We start from the raw sequence: 22,539 nt of genomic DNA on the forward strand, positions 1-22,539 counted from the left end.
TTGAAATGTTAAGTTCATTACCTGGAAACGGAAAGAGCTTGGCACCAATAAATGTCCACATCTAAACTGACAGGGAGAGTGCGCAAATCTGGTCTCACTGAGGAGTCAAGACAGGGAATGTTGAAAGAAAGCCTTAAAATGTGTTATTTGCAATTCGCCACAAGCCATTCAAGAGACATCCACAGCAACTATGTGAAAGAAGGACTTCTGGTAGATGAGACAAAATGTAACATCATTGTCCGACATGATAAAAGCTAATACTGCTTTCTCTTCACTATTATCCAAATTACCTTAAGTTGGTCTATCACACAAAGCCATACAAGAATATGCTGACATTGTGGTTGCAACATGGAAAAGTGTGGTAAAAGTTCAGGGGTATGAATACTTCAAAAGGGCCTATAGGGCCTAAAGCTTAATAAAACCATCATTTTTTCAATATATTATTCATGCGCCTACATCTTATATTTTATAGATAAATAGTGTACTATTCTGCAGACAGAGCCTGCTCTTCTTTCAGCTTCTCCAAGTGTGTTCTTGTCCTTCAGTATATAGATACCATCATAAAACATGGTAACCCCAAAAGACATTCCATGTTTACAAAACTCACAAATTATTCAGATGTTTGAGTAGGAAAGGACGATGGGCACACTGATGCAACTTTTTCAAATTGTGAGCTGGCCGGACCAGACTTTATCTTTCCCCTGGTTCTGTGAGAGGTGTTACATTTCAATACAGGCGTTAAGGATGATCTTATTTTTTGGTGTTTTTGGTTTTTGATAATGTCAGAATTGTAAGCATTTCTTATTTCTGCTAGTGACAGCAATTTTGAAATGGAGGGAAAAACACTTTTTGAAGCAAAACAAAACTAGTCTCTTACCATCAAGACACTATATCTTTTTTCATTATGTAGCTTTAAATAAACAGATATTCTAGAATGCATTTATTTGCTGGATTAAGTTGCATGGAAAACAAAACAAAGCAGATTATATATGTGTGAATGGGAGAGTATTATGACCTGCATTTGTGTATTTCATGTTAGTTTGAGAACAGCTTATTAAACAATTTATACGAGTAAGAATAAATGAAAATAATAAAATGTGCTGTTTTTAATAGAAATAATAATAGAATAGAATAGAATAGAAGTACTTTATTCATCCCAGCAGGGAAATTACTTCGCAGTTACAGCATAGAGACAAGACACAATAACAACTACCACTGAGTAGTAGTTGTAGATAAAATAAAAAATAAAAATAAAATATAAAATGCTATGAATTGTAAAAATATGAAATGCTGTTAATATAAAAAGCAACTTAGAGCAGTCCTTGCAAAGATTCAAAAAATGCAGATATGTATATTTAAATATATGTACAGCAAGTGTGCCACAGTGCAGTTGTGCACTATAATACAAGTGATAATAGTACCTCATAGAGTTTGTTTGATTTAAACTAAATTACTGGTTTTCTTTGATTCTCTTTGACTTATCTGAAGTTGGGTTGCAGAGGGAACAGGTCGAAAAGGAAACCAAGAATTCCATTTACAGCAATCCCATCCAGTTTATTCTGTTGGATCCCAAGGTGTTCTGATCAGCCGGGGTATAAAGTTCTCCAGGAAGTTCTTGGTCTTCTGAGGGTTCTTCTCCCTATTTTGCAGTCATGAATTCGCAACTGGCAATTTTTTAACACCCTTGTCCCTAGTGAGGTCGGGAGGGGTGCTGGTGCCTATCTCCAGCTAACGTTCCGGGCGAGAGGCGGGGTACACCCTGGACAGGTCGCCAGTCTGTCACAGGGCAACAGAGAGACAGACAGGACAAACAACCATGCACACACACACCTAGGGAGAATTTAGAGAGATCAATTTACTTAACAGTCATGTTTTTGGACTGTCGGAGGAAGCCGGAGTACACGGAGAGAACCCACGCATGCACAGGAGAACATGCAAACTGTGCAGAAAGACCCAGAGCTGGGAATCAAACCCAGGACCTTCTTGCTGCAAGGCAACAGTGCTACCAACTGCGCCATTGTGAAGCCTAGCCATCTCTCTAAATCTCCTGCAAAAACATTCGTTACTTTTACATTTTTATCCATTTTGTCACATTGCAACCAAATTACGTATTGTATCAATTTGATTTTTGTCATAGTGCAACATAAAGTAAAACCTAGTGGTGAAATGAAAGAAAGAATGACATATTTTTATGGGTATATTCCTGCCAACTTTGCACATCTTGAAACTGAAAGAAATAGCTGATTCTTCCTTGAAAAACAGCTCAAATTCAGTCAGATTAGATGGAAAGCATCTGGCAACAAAATGTTTCGAGTCTCATTATAGATTAATAATTACTTGGTTTAGTTTCAGTCTGAAGTATTGTGCCGCCTCCAAGGGTTTTTTTCTTACATTACCTTATATTTAACTCCAGACATCTTAACTTTACTTTGACTAGAGTCCCTGGCCCAGGATCAGCCCACAGCATACCACCACTATGTGTCACTGTGTGGATGATGTGCTCAGGATGATGCATAGTTTGAGTTTTCCACCGCACATAGTGAAAAAGTTTACTTTATTTTTATTTGATGAACACACCTTAATTGAGTTGTTTCCGGTGTCTTCCACATAGCTTGTCAAACTTTAAACTAACAGTCTCAATCTTATCCTGAAGGATATACTGTATCCTGCAACTTACAGATGTGATTTTGTTTCAAGACACCTGATTTTAAATTATTTTGAATAATTCTAAATAATTAGGTCATTTGCAGGAGTCTATTGAATTTAATTCAGGTCTGCCGAACCAGGGATTAATTTAAAATCTGCGGGTCACATGGCTGTGAAGACTGGAGTTGAAAGCCCAGCTATAAACAGAACTTCTTAAGGCTTTGTTTCACCAGTGATTTTCTTCATCCCATTTTTCTTTAAATGGAATATGTGTATAGTGTTTAAATAGGGTAATGCCAATGGCAATTAGCTGTACTGGATTTCATTTAGGAGTATAAGATTAAAACTTTTAATCTTATAGTCCTTTAATAAAGGTGGCTGAATAAATATGCACACCACATGTTTCAGACCTCTATTGGCAGAAAATGTTGAAAACCTTGTGTCATCTCCCTTCAATTCACTGTTTGACCACTGAATTTGGGATATTAGTTAATATCCCAGTAAGCATTATAAGTCTTGATAAGCTCAAGAAGTATGAATTCTTCTGACAAATATTAAAAATATTCATCTAAATAAATAAACAAACACCAGGGGGGTTTGAGCACCCAATATATTCATATTGTAACGCCTCTGAGTTCCTTGGTCATTCTAAGCAGTTTACACATATAGGCTTTAATAGTAGTGAATTAAAAATACATTGTGCATCTGTCCTAATGCAATAGTGAAATGTGTTCTTGTTACCGTTAGACGTGCACCCAATGGGTCTATGCAGCAAAAAAGATCGAAAGACCTGCTTGTCTCTCCACCCCCATTTCATCATCGCCGCAAACCTCTCTGCCATGTTTGTACCGTCGTCGTGGGGAGAGACTGCTACTGTATAGACGCTATTTCACACTACTCCGTTTTTTAACTATCATAATGTTGACGTTCTGAGTATTAAATGCACCCACTGCTTCCGTAAACCTTAAGCGGTTGGGCTTTGCACAATGGCAGCCGACGCGCAGGGTAAGTATTTTCTTTTTCTTGACCTAAAAATGCTAAGTTAGCTGTAAGCTAACATGGCTAGCTAATGCTAATGGCAGCTTCTAAGGAGGCTGCAGCCAAGGTTGTAGGCCGTGTTGTAGGCCAGCGACGGAATGTAAAACACCAAAAATGTTTACAGCGCCAATAACAACATAGCACAGCTAATTTTGTAGACGTGATAATAATCAATTTAATAAACTACTTCAATCACGTTGATGCTATAAGAACGAAACAATTACACGTAAGCTAGCACGCAAGCTAGCTTATAAATTGGTGCACAACTTGCAAGAAAAATCTGTCAACGTTAGAATGGCTGGTATAACCCCAAAGTAACGTGATGTTTAGTGGTTTTACATTTATATTACTGTTATTTACGGAGTGTTTTTACTCGAGGCGTGTTGTGTTTACTTGGTATTAGATTATCGAGGCCATCAGAAGCTTCGAAGCTTCTTAAGACGAGGGTAGTTTTGAGCTCACCCAAAATAACATTACTGTGCGCGTTTAGTTGCATTAATAATTGCAGACAGATTATACAGTATTTTTAAATAAACGAATGAATTAGTTAAATTATGTATTAAGCTTGACGTTTAAAAACCATATAAGCAAAAAAACTTACCAAGTGGTGAAATTTTACTTTATGCAAGGAATGCGCAGTGTTGTTTCCATTACTATTTCCATATCATTACTGTTTGTGTTTGTTTTGGTAAGTACCTCTATTTTAGTGTTGTGGTTTAGTTCAGCGTAAAAGAATAAATATTTTTTTCTTTTTGGTAAACGTCACAATAATGACAGAGAGAATGTGTCTTATTAATGTCTTCAAGATCATAAGTTTATATACAGAATGATTAATGTATCTTTAAATAAAGAGGAAAAGCCCAGATGTTGATTTCATGGTTTTGGAAAATTCTGGCAGGTTAATTGACACAGCTGAGATAAATGGAGGCCGGCCCCTGGATGTATTTTAACACCTTTCTTTTTTGAAATTCTAGGAAAGAAACATAAAATGTCAGATTTCAGTTTGCAAATGAACACAGGGACAAACAACTTTATTTTGGAGACATGCCCTGTGGCCTGATGATTCTAAAGTGGAACTGTTTGGTTGTAAGGACCATGTTACACTTGTATGATAAAATTGGATGCTTGTAAGCCTAGGAACACCAATCCATCTGCAAAGAATGGGGTTGTTTTGCTTCAAGGAGGAACTGGTGCACTCTGCATTAGGAAATAATGTCATGTGAAAGTATTGAAGCAACATCTAAAGACATCAGTCAGGAAGTTAAAACTCTTTTGCAGATTGATCTTCCAAATATACAGTAACCTGAAGCATACAGCCAAATTGCTAAAAAAGTTCCTTAAGGACAACAAAGTCAATTCTTTGGCATAGCCATCACAAAGTCCTGATCTCTAGCCTATAGAGAAGTTGAGGGCAGATTTGAAAAGGTGTGTGTAAGTGGTTTGGTCTACAAATGTTACTCAGTTCCAGCAGTTCTGTCAGGAGGAATAGACCACAACTCCAGCAAACCATTGTGAGAAGTCAGTTCAAATGCAATCCTACCAAATGCAGAGGAAATGTATATAAAAATCTTATCTTGGAGACATTAATAAAAAGGCTTGTCACAATAACAACTTTTGCTTGATGATAAATTGTCTCAGAAGTTATTGTGATAAATAATAATATTGTCGTTTTGAGAACATTTTCAAGTAAAATAATGATAATGGCATAATAATGCAAGAACACATTCTGAAACATCAGTAAATACTAGAGAATAGTCTCAGAATTTGGAAAGGTTATACTTCTGTCGGTCCTGCCTATATAGTGAATGAATGACTAAAAAAGGTCATGTTTATTCTATTTTATTTTAATTTGCGTTTTTCAAATTGCACTATGCTTCTAGAACAAGAACTCAAATCATGTAGGGAAGGAATCTTATATAGATGCTATTTAAAAAATTTATATGTATTCAGATTCTGAATATATTTATAAACCTGGAAATCTCTATGCATGTATTAAGGGTGCACCCAGTTGTTGGTGTTCCCATTCTACATTTTAGATATGAGTTTTTAAATAAGGTTCTAGTCTGACATAACATAGTCTGTGTTCTTCTTATTCATTGAGGTTTGTAGCTTTGCAGGGTGTATTTTAACGTATAAACCCTGACAACTTTCAGCTGGAATAAATCATTCACTCACTAAAGAGATTTCTATGCATCTGAAAATGCACTTAAAATAAAATTGCTGAAATAATACATAGTTGAAGTTGATCTATATATATTTAGTGTAATGATATTTACCTCAAAAATATGATTTTGGGGGTTACTTGATGTGGTTCTCCTTAATATGCTGGGTCAGTGTCTAAGAATTCAACATTCCTGAACATTTTGTTTTAATTATTATTTTAAGTGATCCCATATGCACAGTATTAATACATTTTTAAGTTATGCTACTTGCAGTATTCTGACCTATTTTGTGTGTTGTTTTCTAATTTTCTTTAGATGTTTATGTTACAAATTGAAAAATGTATGTGCTGCACACCTAATCAAAAACAAAATGTTTTCAGGTTGATATGTGTTTGCTATAGCATTGGTATGTCTGTAATGCTGATGTACCAATTCTCCAATGCTAAGTCATGTGACTGCTTGGCATAGTTGCCGTTTTAAAAACTTCATGGTTGAACCTAAAAAGTATTCTCCATCAACATCAGTGAGCAACTTTTCATGATTCAGACAGACAGAATTAAATAAAGTCTTGAACTAACCTAAAAAGTTAAACTTAAAGTACATTTAGGATACGTGCTGAAATTCTGTGGTAAAACTTGTCCCCATCTCATTAACCTATTTTTTTTTAAGTTTTCTGTCTCATTTCTCTTTCCTCTCTCTTCTAAATGTCTTTGGGGCATATATTAAAAGCTGCTTCAAGGGTGCTCATACACAGAAGTGTAAGCTAATTAAAGTTTGGTATTAAGTAGCTAAAAACACATTAGCAAAGAGCACTTCTACACTTGTAAATGTTATTCACAGGGTAGAAATTTCATCACATAGCACAAAAATCCTCATGGACCAGTTGCTGTGAAGAAAAAATGGCCAATCTTGCTTTGGATTTCTAATATCTGGCACTCAACTTTGTAGCTCTTCGTTATGCCTTGTGTCTCCAGCGGTTTAGTTTTTAGGGCCATGTTTGTAAATCTTAAGTTAACATCAAAAGTTAGATTGTTTCTTGAAGTTTTCCTTATCAGACATGCTGCCAAGATGATATTATCAGTGTTAGTGTTGACAAAGATTGGAGTTGCTGAACTCTGCTATTCTTAGATATTGAGTATTAATAGACAATATCTTAAGATGTCCTGCTTGACAATAATCATGTAACTGTATTTTTTTTAATTCATTGCTAGTAATTTTATATCTATACAAGATTGTTTGCAGATTATGTATTTTATGAGCTGTTACTGATTTGTTAATTTATTAATTGAAGCTTTCACATAAAATCTTGTCCCTTATTGTTCCTTGATACTAAAGTAGCTCTCTTGAATTAATAAATGAGAAAATACTATTGTTATCCAAAAACAATTAAATATTTAAACTGGTATTAAAGATGATTATGTTTTACTGTAGAACAGCAATTGGTAGTATATTTATAAGAGAAACTGTTTCTCTGTTGCAGACTTTGACTTTGATGAGTATGACAAACCTGGTGCTGAGCGTTCCCGCAGAAGAAGAGGTGAAGATGCTCTGGAGAGGTAAAACCTCATATCAAAATGATCTTCCTTTCATACCTGTGACTTTGTTGGGAGCCAAAACAGTCTTAAATTATATGAGACTTTGAATATTACCAATGAAATGTGCTGCAATATGAGCCTTCAAACAATAAAACTTGTTTTGTGTTGCTGTACTTGCTGTTAAATGTTATTTATCTACCATTCCTGCTTTATAGCAACTGATTTTTCTGCAGCAGTGCCCTGTGTTTAGTAGAGGGACTCCAGTGATTACGATTCATAGATGTAAACAATCCTTCTGCTATGGTGACGCTAGAGCTTGTTTACTGCATTTACCAAGGCACAGCTACATACAGCATTGCTCTTATTGTTTAGTCAAACAGAAACTTAAAAGTGTGCTTTTAATCTAAGAAGTTAATGTTAAAAGTATGTTAGAACGCCTCAAAATATACATACCTGTTATATGTATAGTTATGAAACATTAAAGATCTGTGCAGATGGCGAATTTATACATTTTTTGAGGCGAATGCTTAACAATATTAAAAAGATATGTCGTCCAATGCTAATTTATAAAAATAAAGCTATTATGTCATTGCTAATAGCTCAATAGAGTAAAAAGGCTCAATTTCCTGTAAGGGTCATGTAAAAGGTCCTGTAAAACATTGTATTTTTTTATGAACAAAATATAATCTTGCAGATTGACAACCAGAGTGACAATATGGTTTTAGGAACAGTAAAAACTGTCTCTTAAAATTTTCACCTTTAAGCTAACTGTCAAGTCATTGTTTATGTATCCTTCAAACATAGAAATTGTTTAAGGCAGTGGTTCCCAAAGTTTGGGGCGCACCTCCTGGGGGGGAGGTGGGGGCGCGGGAAGCAGTATTGATGAATGGAAAAAAAAAGAAAAAAACTGTTACACAAAATTGTTTCACTGTAAAGATGGTTTGTAGTGTGTTGTGTTGCAACCTGAAGTGTGAAATAAACTTCAGTGGAGTTTCAAAACAAAATATGTGTATAGGTTTATGTCTGGTTGAATGATGTGTGTGCCCAGTTGATTTTTTTTTTTGGGGGGGGGGATTTTAATGTAATCCATAGGGGGCACCAGAAAATCTTTGGGAACCACTGGGGGGGCCCAGAAGAAAATCTTTGGGAACCACTGGTTTAAGGGCAATTGTTTTTACACTGCTATCCTCATGTAGTAACGTCTGGGGCTGCAAGATGACTTGAATCTTCAAGATACTAAAAAATGACTAGTGCTCTGTAGTAAAAAAACAAGGCAGGGTTAATTCTATCTGCATTATCCATCTATTTGTTTGTTTATTTGACACTGCTCTAATTTTCTATTGTCCAGTGATTTGGAAGAGGATTTGTTGGAGGAAGACTGGCTGTCTGCTAAAAAGGTAAGCGTAAACAAAAATGTTTGGGATTCGGTTGTTGTTTTATTTTGCAGCAGCAAAACAATTGAGTTTGAAGCGGATTTTGTGCTTACGACAGGAATATGACGCCCAAAACATTAGGCAATATTACTGTTGAAACCCTTGAGAATAGTTGTGAGGATTGGACATGTAGCAGGTGGCTCCTCTGCAGGGGGAACTGTTGATGTGAAACAGGAGGAAATGTAGTGGACAAAAAAGGCCAGTGTTGACCTGCCCAGATTGCCTTCACCACATGGGAATAAAGCATCCTCAGGGGTTGGAGGTGACCTGCCCCCACGCCTTTAACAAACACACACACTCCTAAAAGAGGCATAGGCAGTACAATTTTAACCTGGGCTGAAAATGTCACATTAGAATGATGTTTTTTAACTTTGTTTTAGAATCCTTCAGAAATGTCAGATGAAGAGCTAAATGATGACCTTCTTCAAAGTGACGATGACGACCTGAACATGAGGTACATTTCCATAAAATAATGTTTCCAGATTATTTTGTAGCTCAGATTTAGCGTCAGTGTTTGCTTCTGTTTCTCTGACACTTTAGCCCTGCCTCTTTTATTCATCTAATTGGCATTTTTGTCAATGTAGCAACTAATTAAAGCAGCTGATTTCCCTCAAGATAGTGAAAGCATTTTTATATAGTTAATTTCTTCAATTTATTTCACATTTTGTACTTCAATAAAGAGCAAAATATAGGTAGAAAAAGCAGATTTCTTCAAAGATATATACGATGCCACCCTTATTACCTTTTCAGTCATGACTGTAGCTCTGAGTAATGTTTTTTTTAAACCCTTTACTAAAATTAAATATTGGATTATTTAATAGCCAATATTAAATATTCACCAGTTTGTGTCTTCTTTAAAAAGTATTATTTTATATTTAAAATTAGCTAGACAAAGGTGCTTAAAACAGCAAAAGTTCAAAATAATATTCAGGGCTTTGGCAATTACTTTACAGTATGATGATGTTTTCCACACTTTGCAAAACGTTCAGCTGATTAGCAGCCTGCATTGACGTGAAGGGCAAATTTCAAGAAGAGAAATGTAAATCACTTATTCTTATGATTAATTGATTATTCAGATTATTATTTGGATAAAAAATGGTCACATTCTGCTGATTTTTCATTTAAACACTTAAGCTTTTTAAAAAATACTGGAAATGCACTAGAAGAGGCAAATAAACAAATAGTTCAATTTCTTTTTTAAATAAGAAAGTAAACATTTTATGACCTGAAATACATTAACAGCAATCCTTTGGAGTACGCTCGACTATCTGTGTCAAAGGAAGCTAAAAATAATAATTCTAACAACATATGAAAATCTCAACCTTTTCTGCTTGTCTTAACATCAGTTGTTCTTTCAGCAAATGACTTTTTACTGAGCCTGTATACTGCAACTAACTATTACTCTATCACAAAATTAGTTGATGATTATTTCAATAATCATTTTGTCACGTTTAATAATTTAGCTTTTGTTGAGGTGATTAACTATCACAATGTTGTTTTCTCTCTCAGTGGTCAACGTGCTACATACAGCATGGGAGCTTCCTATAACCAGCAGGGCAACTTGCGGGAAGCAGACTACACAGATGATGTCGTGAATCTGGGTGCAGAGGGCTGCGAAGAGGAGGAGGAGTTCCGCCAAGAGGAAGATGCGTATGCAGAATCCTACAACCAGGAGGACAACACAGAGATGTCTGAGAACCAAATTGATTACGCCGGAGAGCCAGCTGAGGGTGACGATGGCTACCAGTATGAGGTGCTAGACATCGACATCAACGAGCCATTAGACGGTGAATTTCAAGTGAGTTTTCACATTTGCTTGTTGCTGCTGTGTAAAGGTTTGCATGCACGCACACAATCACACCCACATGTTCTCCCACTCACATTTTCTCCCCCCCTCTATTGTGTCCCAGAGATAATGTCTCGTCTTAGGAGAAGTCAGGATGAAAAAAAATCTATTCAGGAGACGGAGACATCTGTTGGCGTGTTTTGGGCAGAGGACGATTAAAATCATTATCGCCTCCTGCCAGCAAATTTCTCCATCTTGCTGACAAAGTTTACTTGACGGCTTGTTTGGCCGCTGTCGCCTTCAAATCACACTGCCATTGTGACCTTGGGCCGTGTATCTTTAGAGCAGCGAGAAGCCTCTTTGTGTTGGGGAGATGTGCTGCCAATCGCCAGAGGTTAATGTGGGAGGCTCCCCCCCCTTTCTGGCTTTTACACTGGATCTGATAAAGTCTCACACAGGTGAAAAGATTATTGACCTTCCTAAGGACACTCCATACAGTTTTCTAATGATTGATGTTAGTTTCTCTTTTATTCGTTTCCCTTTCCTCTTTAGCCAGACTAAGAGGATCAAAGATAAGGCCAGATCCATGTGCAAATGTCTGTTATGCTCCATTTACCGTGTTGTGATTGTGTTTGGCACCTGACAGAGATATATTAGCCCATCTCCCCTTTCAAAACAAAGATAAGATGTCGACCTTCTTAGCCAAAGTGGCTGTCTCTTTCCAATCTAGGGGGATGTGTGGGTATAGATGCGTATTTACTGTTTACAGGGTCACTAACCTGGTTGACCTTGACTCTTTGCTCACCCTGGTTTCATTGAGGATTATGTGGACTGGTTTAAATGATTAAGATGTTCTCCTCTCTTGGGAGAGTCACTCCATTTGTTTGCTTCTATGCAAGTTTGTTTTTATGTTTTGCATTTATGTGCTTTCCAGTTGGGAGGTTAATGGGGTACAACAGAGAAACACTGTTGTGTGACCTGCAATCTGACCTTATTTACCAGCTAATGCTTGTTACTCTGAATCGCTTTACTAGCTCTGTTAGTAAGTGAATGACTTGTAGATTTTTGCCTCTGCAGCAGACTTGTTTATTTTGAATTTATAATAATAAATTGCAACGAATCAGAAGCCGAATGAAACAGTTATGAAGATAAAAAGAGAGAAAAACTGATTTGTCATCCTGGAATGTTTTGCTTCCTTCGCTACGCAGTCGTGAACTTACAGTTCAGCCAATAACAGTGATTTGTGAGGAGTCAGTCAATGATATTTTCACCATCACTGAAGCAGGGAGGAGTGTTTTTATCTGTGCCTGCATTTCTGTATATCATGTCAAACATTTACATCTCATTGAATTTCAAATGCTGTCAGGAATAGTAATGAAGCCTTGCTCCCACTGTTATGGTAATTTGCCTTTGGAAAGGGGTGGGGCTCCCTGGTGCCTTCCAAATCCTCACCATAACATTTTGGTCTCCGTTCTCTTTTGTTTTTTGTCTTTGTTGATGTAAAAAATGTATATATCTAAAATGCAAATCCTACATTAATTCAACAAACCTGTATTTTTCTTAATTCACTCACCTATTTTGCTTCTATTCATTTGTCGAGATTATTCTTGCTATTTTACTTTCTAACAGGAATAGGATACGATTTTTTAGACCAAGAATTTCTAAAATACAGTAGTACATTGTTGGTAAATATCAGAGAACTGACACTTATTTTGTGTATTTACCTTTAAGAATGAGGAATTTCAAAGATCCAATGGCAATGAAGCAGAAACAACTCAGGAGGAAGATGCTGAGGAGGGGAGAGGAGAAGAGCAGCAAGAAGACGACACTACAGAGGAACTTCCAGTCTATGAGACAGAGGAGGTGGGTCTGGACTGAGTGCTTTGATTTGTGATTAAATGTAAAACTACATAACACATACTTCTCATTTGTATGACTTTTCTCAATTTTGTTATAATTTCTTTTTAACAAATTTATATAAAAAAAAATGTATTGTACCCATTAGAGATAAAAGAAAATAATCAAAAGGGAAAAGTCAGAAATGAGCAACTTTTCTAATCTACGTTTTTTGCCCACACTCCTGCAAAATAAAACTGACTTGACCCTAGGAATAAGAAATATATCAACATTTTTAAATTTTGTTTATATATAATGTTCTTAATGGTATTTTTGATACTACAACTTAATCTTTTTTTAACATTTGTTCTGTTTTACCAGTAATATTGGTGTCATTCTGTTGTGGAAAGTCAAAAGAGATATTGCACCCATCATTGAAGCAAAACATTTCCTTAACCTTTCTTTGTTTTGATGGTGCTCAAGACTGCTAGTTGATGTTTTTATAGACCAAAAACACTGTACGTTTCTTGAAGTTATGCATTTTATGGAAAAAACAAACAATTTTTAGTATTTGACCTTTGTATTATCAATCAGTCAGTTGACTGGTTCATCTGTGGATGTCTTTATATTATTTTTAGCTAATGTTTTCTCAGTATACTCTTTGTCAGGCTTAGACAGCCTCTTAAGGCCCCAGAGCTTCAAGTTAAAGATCTCTGCTATGAAATCGACCTGTTTCTGACAAATGCAACTCTCTTCTGTAAAAGTTGTTATAATTTTTAAGATAACATTTATTTACACTAAAAAACTTGGATGGCTCAAAGAATAGTAACTCTGGCATGAATTACTGTAATTGTAGCTGGAACATTTTAAGTGATTTACTTGTGTGTGTGTTTATTTTTTTTTAGTATTAGTGGCTTTTATTTGCAGCAGTAGAGGGATTTGGGGGGAAGACAATGCAGCATAAGTTCCAGATTCAGGAATCGAATCCTGGACAGCTGCAGCTGCTCTACCTCTACACCACACACTGCCATAGTACTTATGATTTTAATGTTGGGCACTGTCTTCAGGGTGGGAATAAGACTCTTCTTGAGGACGAAACACAGGAGGAGTCTGATGAAGAGGACGAAGAAGGCGCAGAATCTGGCAGAATACGGTTTAAATCTGAGAGGAAGGATGGCGCTGTTGTGCGCCTCGCGGATTCTGGCAGTAAAAAAAGGCACATCCCTGAAACTCTAGGTATGCTTTTTCTGTTTTCTTGATTATTTTTGTGGATAATTTATACTTTTCTCCCTGAAAGAGGAAGGCATGAATATTATGTTTCTACGTGTCTCCAGAGCTTTCAGACAAGGCCAAGAAAGACTTGATGGAGTTTGAGGTGCAGGAACGGCAGAAGAGACAAAACCGTCACGGAGGCCGAGGCAGAGGAGCAGGAATGGGAGGAGGGGGGCGAGGAGGCAGAGGAAGAGGAGGTTTCTCTGGCTTTGGAATGGCAGATTTTAGAGGAGGACAAAGAAGAAAAATGCATGACCAAATGCTGCCCCTGATGGGAAACATGAGCATACAGGTAAACTGGTGAACTTATCTGCCCAAATTCCATTTGGGTCCATTTGGATTGTTTGAAAGTGTCTCTCCCTTACAATAATTTACATATTATATACAAATTTATTGTGACAGACCAAAACAAAGTCAGGGTATAGTTTTCAAGTGGATTGGAAATAATACATGGTTTTCAAAATGAACAGCTTGGCGTATTCTTTTCAGTTCAATCCTCCGTCAGTTTTTTTTAGAAAGCACATTTTTGCACTTTGATCTGCAAGTACAAGCCTCTTTTATGGTCATTTTATATTACCTGGATAAAGTGTGCATTATTTCCTTTTTATGCTATCAACTTGTGACATTTGTGACAATTTTTTTGTAAAATCTGTTTAGCACAAATGCAGGTTTAATACATTTAAATAATGTCAAATATTTTCTGTTTTGACAACTCTAATCTCCAAATTATCAGGGTGTAAATCTGTATTGATGTACTGAGAAAGTATACACTATTTTGAATAATAACATTGATACTTTAGTGGTAATGTAACAAGACATGATTTTTTTGTTTGTTTTCCGATAAACCAAATTTTATATATACCAACATGATATGTGGGCACAACCAAAGACATGGTTGTACCATGTTGCAATAACACCAAAACAAACTTTGACACTAAGTAATGTTTATACTTCAACAGAAAAGCATGAAAAAACTCATTTGACTCTGCCCACGACTCCTCACACAATGTTTTTATTTGACTTTGTCCTCGACGCGCCATGCTACAATATTTTTATTTGATAGATCTTGTTTTGAAGTCTGTCTTTCCAACGACAACATACATCAAATATATGAACAGTTTCTAATCGTCAGAGCATATCTCCAGTTTGATGTTTTTCTAATTTTAGTTTCACTTATTAGTGGCTACTTGTGGAAAATAGCTTCTCCAAGAGTTCTATTTTCTATAAATAACTCACCTGATTTTTCTCTTGTACATATTCAGGGTGATATAGAAACTAAAAGAACAATCTGAACTGTTGATATCAGGCTTTTTCTTGTAAAAAAAAAGCTTTTTCTGCTTAATATGCTGCAATGATGCCTTCTGTAAGTAGTACACATAAGCCAAACTGAAATGAATATCTTTTAAATAAATTTTTAAACAAAAGCTGTATAGATCTGTGGCGGTTCTTCAAACTTTAGCTCAAGGCTACAGGTAACAAAACAAACTGAGCTAAAGAGAACCCCTAAGGTTAAACTAGTTCTCAAGGCTGCATTTAAACTCCAGCACTGCATTTTTTTAGGTTATATTAATTAATGATAATAAGCTGTAAAATTCCAAACACAACACCAACACAGGGAATGAAAAATTAATGGCACATGGATGACATGCCAACACCACAAACAGTTTGTTGTCTGGAGTTAATGAGGTCGTGCTTTTTGTGGCATACTGTAATTGTCAGGTTTTTACCATTTGACTAATGTGGTCAGTGGCATGTTTATTTGTTTGCTTGACCAATTATCAAAGATCAATTTGAAACACCACTGAGCTTTACCGTTTGATCCCCCCAGCATTTATCAGTTGGTTAGTATATTTTTTGCAGGTACAGATGTTTATGTTTGTGAATCATGTTCACTGTAGCTCACTTTGAACGTGTCCACTAATATATAAATACTCCTTAAATTAAGATTCTGTTTAACAGTTACACCTCATGTTGCAAATGAAATGGTGTCATTCTTAATGGGAAGACCTGTGTTTTGACAGCTTGTCTCGTTTTCTTACATTTTCCAATTAACAGCCGTCCTCTCGAATGCCTTCCCCGCATCAGCAGCATCTGCAGTCCCATCAGCACCACCCTTCGCGTCCAAGAGGACCACTTCCCTTCCAGGAGCACGGACGCCCCATTCCCCAGCAGGCTCTTCAGCCGCTGCTCCACTCTCACCTGGCTCATCGCTCCCCACCGCTACGACCCCAGCTGGAACAACCCCCACCTCGAATGATGAGTTCCCCACCGCCTAGTTTCCCTCAGCATCACCAGCAACAGCCCACTCAACCCAAAAACATCCACATTAACCCCCACTTCAGAGGACCTGCACAGACCTCTGTACAAAGTAGGTTATCCTGTCAGTAATGACTTTTTATTTTGACATGTGTTGTCTTATATTTAATTACTTGAGTTGTTATTTTTTTTATTGGTGAGAGGAAAAAAAAACAAGGAGGTACATTATTATGAATTATTTTAGTAATCCTGCACTCCATATATCCCGATTCCTAGGAGTATCAAGAATAAAGCCTGTAGTAAGCCATGTTTGCATTTTGTCACAAGCTATCTGGGGAAAAACTGTAAACAAAATGCATTTTAGTGAGATGAGACAGAAATTAAACTATTGGGCCACTATTGGCCACACTTTGTGTGGCAGAAAATCAATATTTCATGTAATCTCTAATGCAGTATCTCCATCTTGAAACATGGTAATAGCAGAATAATGCTGTGGGGACGCCTGTCGTCATGAGGAATAGGGAAGCTGGTCAGAGTCAGTGGGAAGATGGCTGAAGCAAAATGTGGAACAATCCTGGAAGAAAGCCTGTTAGAGGTTCCAAAAGACTTGAGACTGGAGTGTAATCAACTCCTAGCAGGACAAAGACCCTGAGCATTGAGCAAGAGCTACTGTGGAGCGGTTCGGATGAAAGTATACTGAGTCTCAAGTCCATCGCTACACCATGGGGTTTTGCTCTGGAATGGTGGTTCCTAACTCATTCATTTCTTTTAAGTTTTGCAAATATAAAAAATGTATCAGAGATCACAAACTGGGGTTCAAAGTGTTTAGTGTGTGATAAATCAGTCAAGATTTAGGATGTTAATTTCCAGATGTTGAATTTTTTAAAATTAAAAATCCAAAAACTATTTAAAAAATCTTGAAAACTGAGTCTTAAGTATACAGAAGATTTAAATGAAATATTGAAAGAACCCTTAATGACAGAATGACATATGATCGATGTTACTGTCCATTGTTTCATTCATTTTTGCATATGTAGTATTTATTTACACAATTAAGTGGAAAAGCTCTGAATGAGTTGTTAATATACTGTCTCTGAATTCTTTTTTGTTATTAGAAACGTAGTTGCATCAAAATTGAATTTATTGAATTATTTGATGCCAAATGTTATAAAACTGCAAATGCCTTCTCTACTTTTTTGTAAATTGTTCTTATATTAATATTGCCTTGAGCTCCCTGCTCCATACCTATCAACGTAAAAATATGTGCAAATGTAACATTTATGCCTAAGAGTCCTTAGTATAGAGATATCTCCTCCTCTCTGCAATCATTCCCCTCTCTGCCTACTGCCTCTCATTTTCCTTGTTTTCCACCCCTCCCCCACCTTTTGCTCCCTGTTTCTGCCCCTCTCTTCTCATTGCAGTGCCCTTGATGCCTCCTGCTCAGAGCCAGTCCAGACCTGCTGTGGGTCCTCAGAGGTTTCCTGTGAGTAGCAGCTGCTCCTCCACCTTCCATTTGCTTCACTTTCTTTCACTTGCCACACACGGTCGATGTCCCTTTATGTTAGAGGAAATATCATTACTTCAATTAGACCGTCTGCACTGACCAAATACTGTTAAAGCAAATCCGTAAACAGCGATACGAGCCTGGGTGTACGACTGGAAACGCATGATAGGAGCTCCAGGCTGAAGACTTTTGGAGGCAGGGCTCTGCTGTGACGGGAATTACTTAACAGCTCTTCATGGATGGTGTGGAGCTCAGACAAGCCAGCTTGGCACATAAGGGTATTGTGAATATGGGATATACCCCTGGTAAAAATTCAGTCTCTGCAAGTTTGTGTCCTAAAGACGCAGAAACGTTCTCTCAATGATATCTGAGCTAGTGAAACATGGTGGTGGACTGAGGCTTCCCCCCACCCTCCATCTTATATTCTTACATTTGACATACAAATGTATCTGAGATTAGTGATTTTTCTGGAAGAAAGGGTCTCCCATTTGAGTCACAAAGAAGCCCTCCCAAAAGGCGACAGAAATATCTTTCAAGTCATAATTGCATTGAGGAAGCCTGCTTTCCATAAAGTGAGCCGAAGTGCCCTAAGTTGCACTATCCTTTTAGATAATGATGCCCAGGCATCAGGTGGTGCTGCTGCTGACTGACATATTTCTGGAAATTGCATTTTATATGGATTTATGCAAATTAGCAATCAGAAAATGACTATATCCAATTGCCTTCATGTTGGATGTACAAATGAGCCTGGCTGTTTCTCTGGAGACGCTCTTAATGAAAAGCTGTATTTTTATTTACCTCTTTCTCAACCTTCTGTGTCAGTATGATGCTGCTCCTGTTCCCATATGTCTAACATCATGTTGGATGTTGACAGGAGACTTGCTAAAAAAAAACAGTTTGGGCTCTTATCAGAAAGCAGAAGATGTATTGGGAAGAGAATTCAGACAAGTTGAGAGATAAACAGCACGATATTGGATTCCCTAGCTGTCAATCACATTTAGGCTACCGTTGCCAAGGACATGATTTGAAATGCAGGTGACACACCAGCAGGCAACTCTCCATTTATCAGTAGACATGTGATTACGCGTGATTATCATACATTATCATCCCATCAAATTTAATTGTTTAAAGGCTGGACTAATGGGGGGTCATAGCCTCCAGTATTAATGCATTAAATTTTTGGAGGTGGAGACAGGTTTTGAAATATTAATCTTAACTCCAATTAAAGCCCTTCTTAGGAATATTTGTTTCTACACATCTTTTAGCCTCTAAACTCCAACTTATGATGATTTTTTTAAATTATTCAATAAAATGATTAATTTATTTTAAAAATCAACATATGGAGGAAAAAAAATAAATGCTTGAAAGAACATTTTGTAAAAAAAAAAAATTAGATGCTATTTATTTGATAGTTATTTGCTGTAATCTGCTGGATAGGGAAGCTTGGCTTACTTCCATCTATGGACAGTCGTCTCTTGGTGATGTCTACTGATGCTGATGGCTGTTAAGGAGTTGCTAATGAGGTGTGTGAAAAAGAATTAATGTCACAACAGCGTCTGTGCCGAGCCAGAAAACAAAGCTAGCCAGTTCATCTTCTTGCTACCCTGCTGTTTGTTAGTTACTGTTTGAAATACAGTCTGCATCTACAAAAGTTAACAGGACTTCTGTGCAACACTGCTTCTAATAATAATGGTAGAACTGTGAACTGTAGAATGTCAGGTTGAGACTATTTGTGAAATTTTAAAAGGACAGTTGAAACTTTTTTCTATTGCGAGGTTCTGTGGAGTTTTGGAATCAGTGTCCTACACATAGTATGTAGTCATTGGGATCAAACTGGTATCAGTTGTACTTTTAATTTCTCCCATCTTAATCAACCCTGCTTTCAAAAATGCCATCATATCCCCTATAATTGCCATTTACAGGTGGCATGTGACATGAGTCACATGTCCCCCCACCCCAATTTTAAGATGCGCCTAAGTCTGAAAGCCTTTGGAGTTTTGGAGTTTATCACCAAAGGTGCAAAAAGCTGCTCAGCACTTATAATGATAGTTTGATTGCTGTATTGCCAGGAAAAGCTTTTTCTTTGCTTACTGAAAAATTATATCACATTTTCAGCATACCAAAATGCAAATGAAGGCATTTTTTTCCTTCTTAATTGACACTCTTTTGTTGTTTTCATATCAACAACCTTTTTGGTTGAAAGAAAATTATTTTAAATCTAAATCTGCCTGGACTAGGACTCAGAGATTAACTGTAGTGTGACATTTATGAAACCTTTATTCTGTCTGTGTGAGCACAAAAAGTGTCAATTTCAGAGCCTTTTTGACATCGCCCGAGCTTGAGATGAGCACAGACCTCAATATATGGATAGGATTAGTTCACAGTTCTTACAGATTTACTGTAAATATGCAGTTTCTCTGTTTGGGAAAACAAAAAAATGAAGATCCATCCATCCTGTCCATCTGTTGTCTTGTTTTCCCCAATTTTTATTTCATCTGAATTGTTAGTTCATTGCAGTACTTGTTGTACCAATTTAAAGTGATTTGCTACATTCTGCTGCAAATATTTGATTATATGACTCCAATGAATTGCATCATTCCTTTTTTAACAGACGATTGGCCCAAAAATGGATCGGAATTAAAATGAATGGAAATTAAATGTAAGACAAAGCTTTCAGATGATAACATACAATTAAATTACATATGACATTTGAGCATTTTTGCATTAACATTTTGTAGCCATGATTCATTGAAATTCTTGGCTATAACAAGAAACAAACCAATAATCAAAAGTTAGTCAGTGGCTATGAAAAATTTATTTTTTCGAACTACTGGTAGTTTACAGGTACAAATTTAAAGTAGAAAGGGGAAAACGTGTGCATATGTATTGCCATAGAATTCAAATATTTCAAAAATCAATTAACTTTATTGTTCACTCTAAGAAATCCATATAAATTCTCTTAAAAAACCATCTTGTTAAAATCAGATGTTCATTATGAATTGGGTGCTTTAACATTTGGCCTCCTCTAATATATTTGCCTATATTACACCTTGTTAGCTTGGAGCTTCACCAGCTTCACTCAAATATTGGGCTTTCCAGACACTGTTTTATCAAGGATTAGAAGTGAGAGGATGAGCTGTGGTATTTGAGAGGTATTATATGGACACCGGAGTCCTCATTGTGCAGACCTGTCTGTCTGACCTTTTAGAATAGTATGATTGTGCCCCCATTGTGATCCCCTGTCTTCATAAGCCCCTTTGATTAACTTTATGTTAAGCAAGTTTTGGGGACTCTGGCCTTGCTTTTTAACACCTCTTCTCTCTAAATACCTCCATAGAGCAGTGGAATAAAGATGGATTAGGCCTTGATAGCATCTTAAGTAATTTACAATAGGCTCAGAGGAGGCAAGCAGCCCATTTGTGGAAGTGTCACGTGTTGAATAGGAGGTTAATTTTTCAACAGAGATGGATGTTTAAAGAATAAAGGAGACAGTTATGAGGGGGGATTCAAATTCCAAGGAGGGATTAAATAGTTATCTGGTTTTCTTGGTTAAATTGATTGGGTTTAGAGTAGAAAGCTGTCGACCAGACGAAGTGGTTGAAACAAAGATGAGGCCACCTATTCCCCCCCGAAACACCCTTTCCTTATTAGACACTGGCTCTTCATTTATATCAATAAAGCCCCAAGAAATATTAATGCAGGTTTGCTCAGGAATTCATGCTGAAGGGTTCTTTTGGTATTGGCATGCATATTGATGTTTACATCTGTTTAAAGACCCCAGCACTTCAATTACTCTCACTCTCCCTGCCCAGTCTAATTCTCCACAAATTCCCTTTATTAGTTAGAGTGGTTTTTTTGATTATTGAGTTTCCAGATTGGTGAAATGATTCATGAGTTGTGTGGGGTTTTCTTCCTAGGGCCTGGGAGACTTCCAGCAGCACATGCCGAGTAATTTTGGTCCACCCCAGCGACTGCCTCATCACATGGAGCCCTTAAGGAACCAGCCACCTCAGGGCCCTCAGGACAGGGAGCCTCTCTTTATAGGAGGTTAGTCTCAACGTCTAGCCTTGATGAGTGTTAGGAAGCTTTCAGAGCATATTGAGCTCTCTTCATCACCTCTAGCACTATACCTAGAGGGTATGCTGCCAGCTCTCTGGTGCTGCTGTATTAGCAGATCTCATGTTAAATGCATGTATGTATATACATGTGAATGAACCTTGGAAATGGCTTTAAACATACATATTTATGATTTTTCATACCCATCGTTAATGTAAAATTGATAACCTATATTCTTGTTTCCCCCTTCACCCTGATAGAGTTGTCTGATGTTGTTTTTCATGCTGCAAAGAAATCTGAAATTTCTTCTTTGAGAGAAAACAAACTAAACTGAGCTGTTGTTGTTTTGTCTACCCTGTGTGTCCACAGAGTGTGGAGATTCATCACGGTTTCCAGGTCAGCGCATGTTTGATCACCCGGGGCCTGGCTCTTTGATGAACAGCGGCAACAACCTCCACCACCACCAGCAGCAGCTGCCCGGCCAGGCCCACATGGGTTTCGGCCCTCCCGGAGCGCCCTTCAACCAGCCAGGCCAGGGCCCGTTAGGACTGTTCCAGAGAGAACCCCCGAGACCCAATCTCCCTCCCCACCAAGGCCACCAGGGGATGGCGAACCTGAATCAACAAGGTGGTCCCCCAAACCAGCCCCGGCCTTTCATGAGCCCTCGGCAGCCATTCGGCCAGCAGGGCAACATGTTCCCCCCTCCACCAGTTCAGTTTGGGTTGCAGGTACAACGAAGAGTAAGTGGTAGACATTTCTTTATCTTGTTTATGCTCTCATTCTGCTTGAAATTTCTATTAAGTGTTCTGAGTAGTTTTTATGTTCCCATAAACTTGAAGTTATTATCAAACAGTCTCACTTAGCAAGAGCCAATGCATTTTGTCAAGAGAAATAGACTAGAGCTCCCCCTAGTGAGGGAATCCTTATCGTATCATATTTGAAATCCAACAACAAATAAGATACGCAACAATTAAAGTTAAGTTTACATCAGTCACCAATAAGTAGCATATAAAAT

At 37.3% G+C, this 22,539-nt stretch overlaps 1 protein-coding gene across 2 annotated transcripts in view; it reads left to right on the forward strand.

Moving 5' to 3' along the window:
• Positions 1-3,475: 3,475 nt before the first annotated feature.
• The window catches only part of rbm33a (RNA binding motif protein 33a), a 35,418-nt gene continuing 16,354 nt past the window's right edge, over positions 3,476-22,539 (forward strand). For both annotated transcript variants that reach the window (XM_032551695.1, XM_032551696.1), the window contains exons 1-12: positions 3,476-3,651; positions 7,327-7,402; positions 8,730-8,778; positions 9,195-9,268; positions 10,324-10,612; positions 12,332-12,463; positions 13,504-13,672; positions 13,771-14,000; positions 15,764-16,076; positions 17,386-17,447; positions 21,386-21,515; positions 21,894-22,264. In XM_032551695.1, coding sequence (XP_032407586.1) covers positions 3,633-3,651; positions 7,327-7,402; positions 8,730-8,778; positions 9,195-9,268; positions 10,324-10,612; positions 12,332-12,463; positions 13,504-13,672; positions 13,771-14,000; positions 15,764-16,076; positions 17,386-17,447; positions 21,386-21,515; positions 21,894-22,264 — 1,914 coding nt within the window. In that variant the 5' untranslated portion in view covers positions 3,476-3,632. The remainder of the gene's footprint in view (positions 3,652-7,326; positions 7,403-8,729; positions 8,779-9,194; positions 9,269-10,323; positions 10,613-12,331; positions 12,464-13,503; positions 13,673-13,770; positions 14,001-15,763; positions 16,077-17,385; positions 17,448-21,385; positions 21,516-21,893; positions 22,265-22,539) is intronic.

The sequence above is a fragment of the Xiphophorus hellerii genome, chromosome 21, assembly GCF_003331165.1.
Source record: "Xiphophorus hellerii strain 12219 chromosome 21, Xiphophorus_hellerii-4.1, whole genome shotgun sequence".
Taxonomy (NCBI): domain Eukaryota; kingdom Metazoa; phylum Chordata; class Actinopteri; order Cyprinodontiformes; family Poeciliidae; genus Xiphophorus; species Xiphophorus hellerii.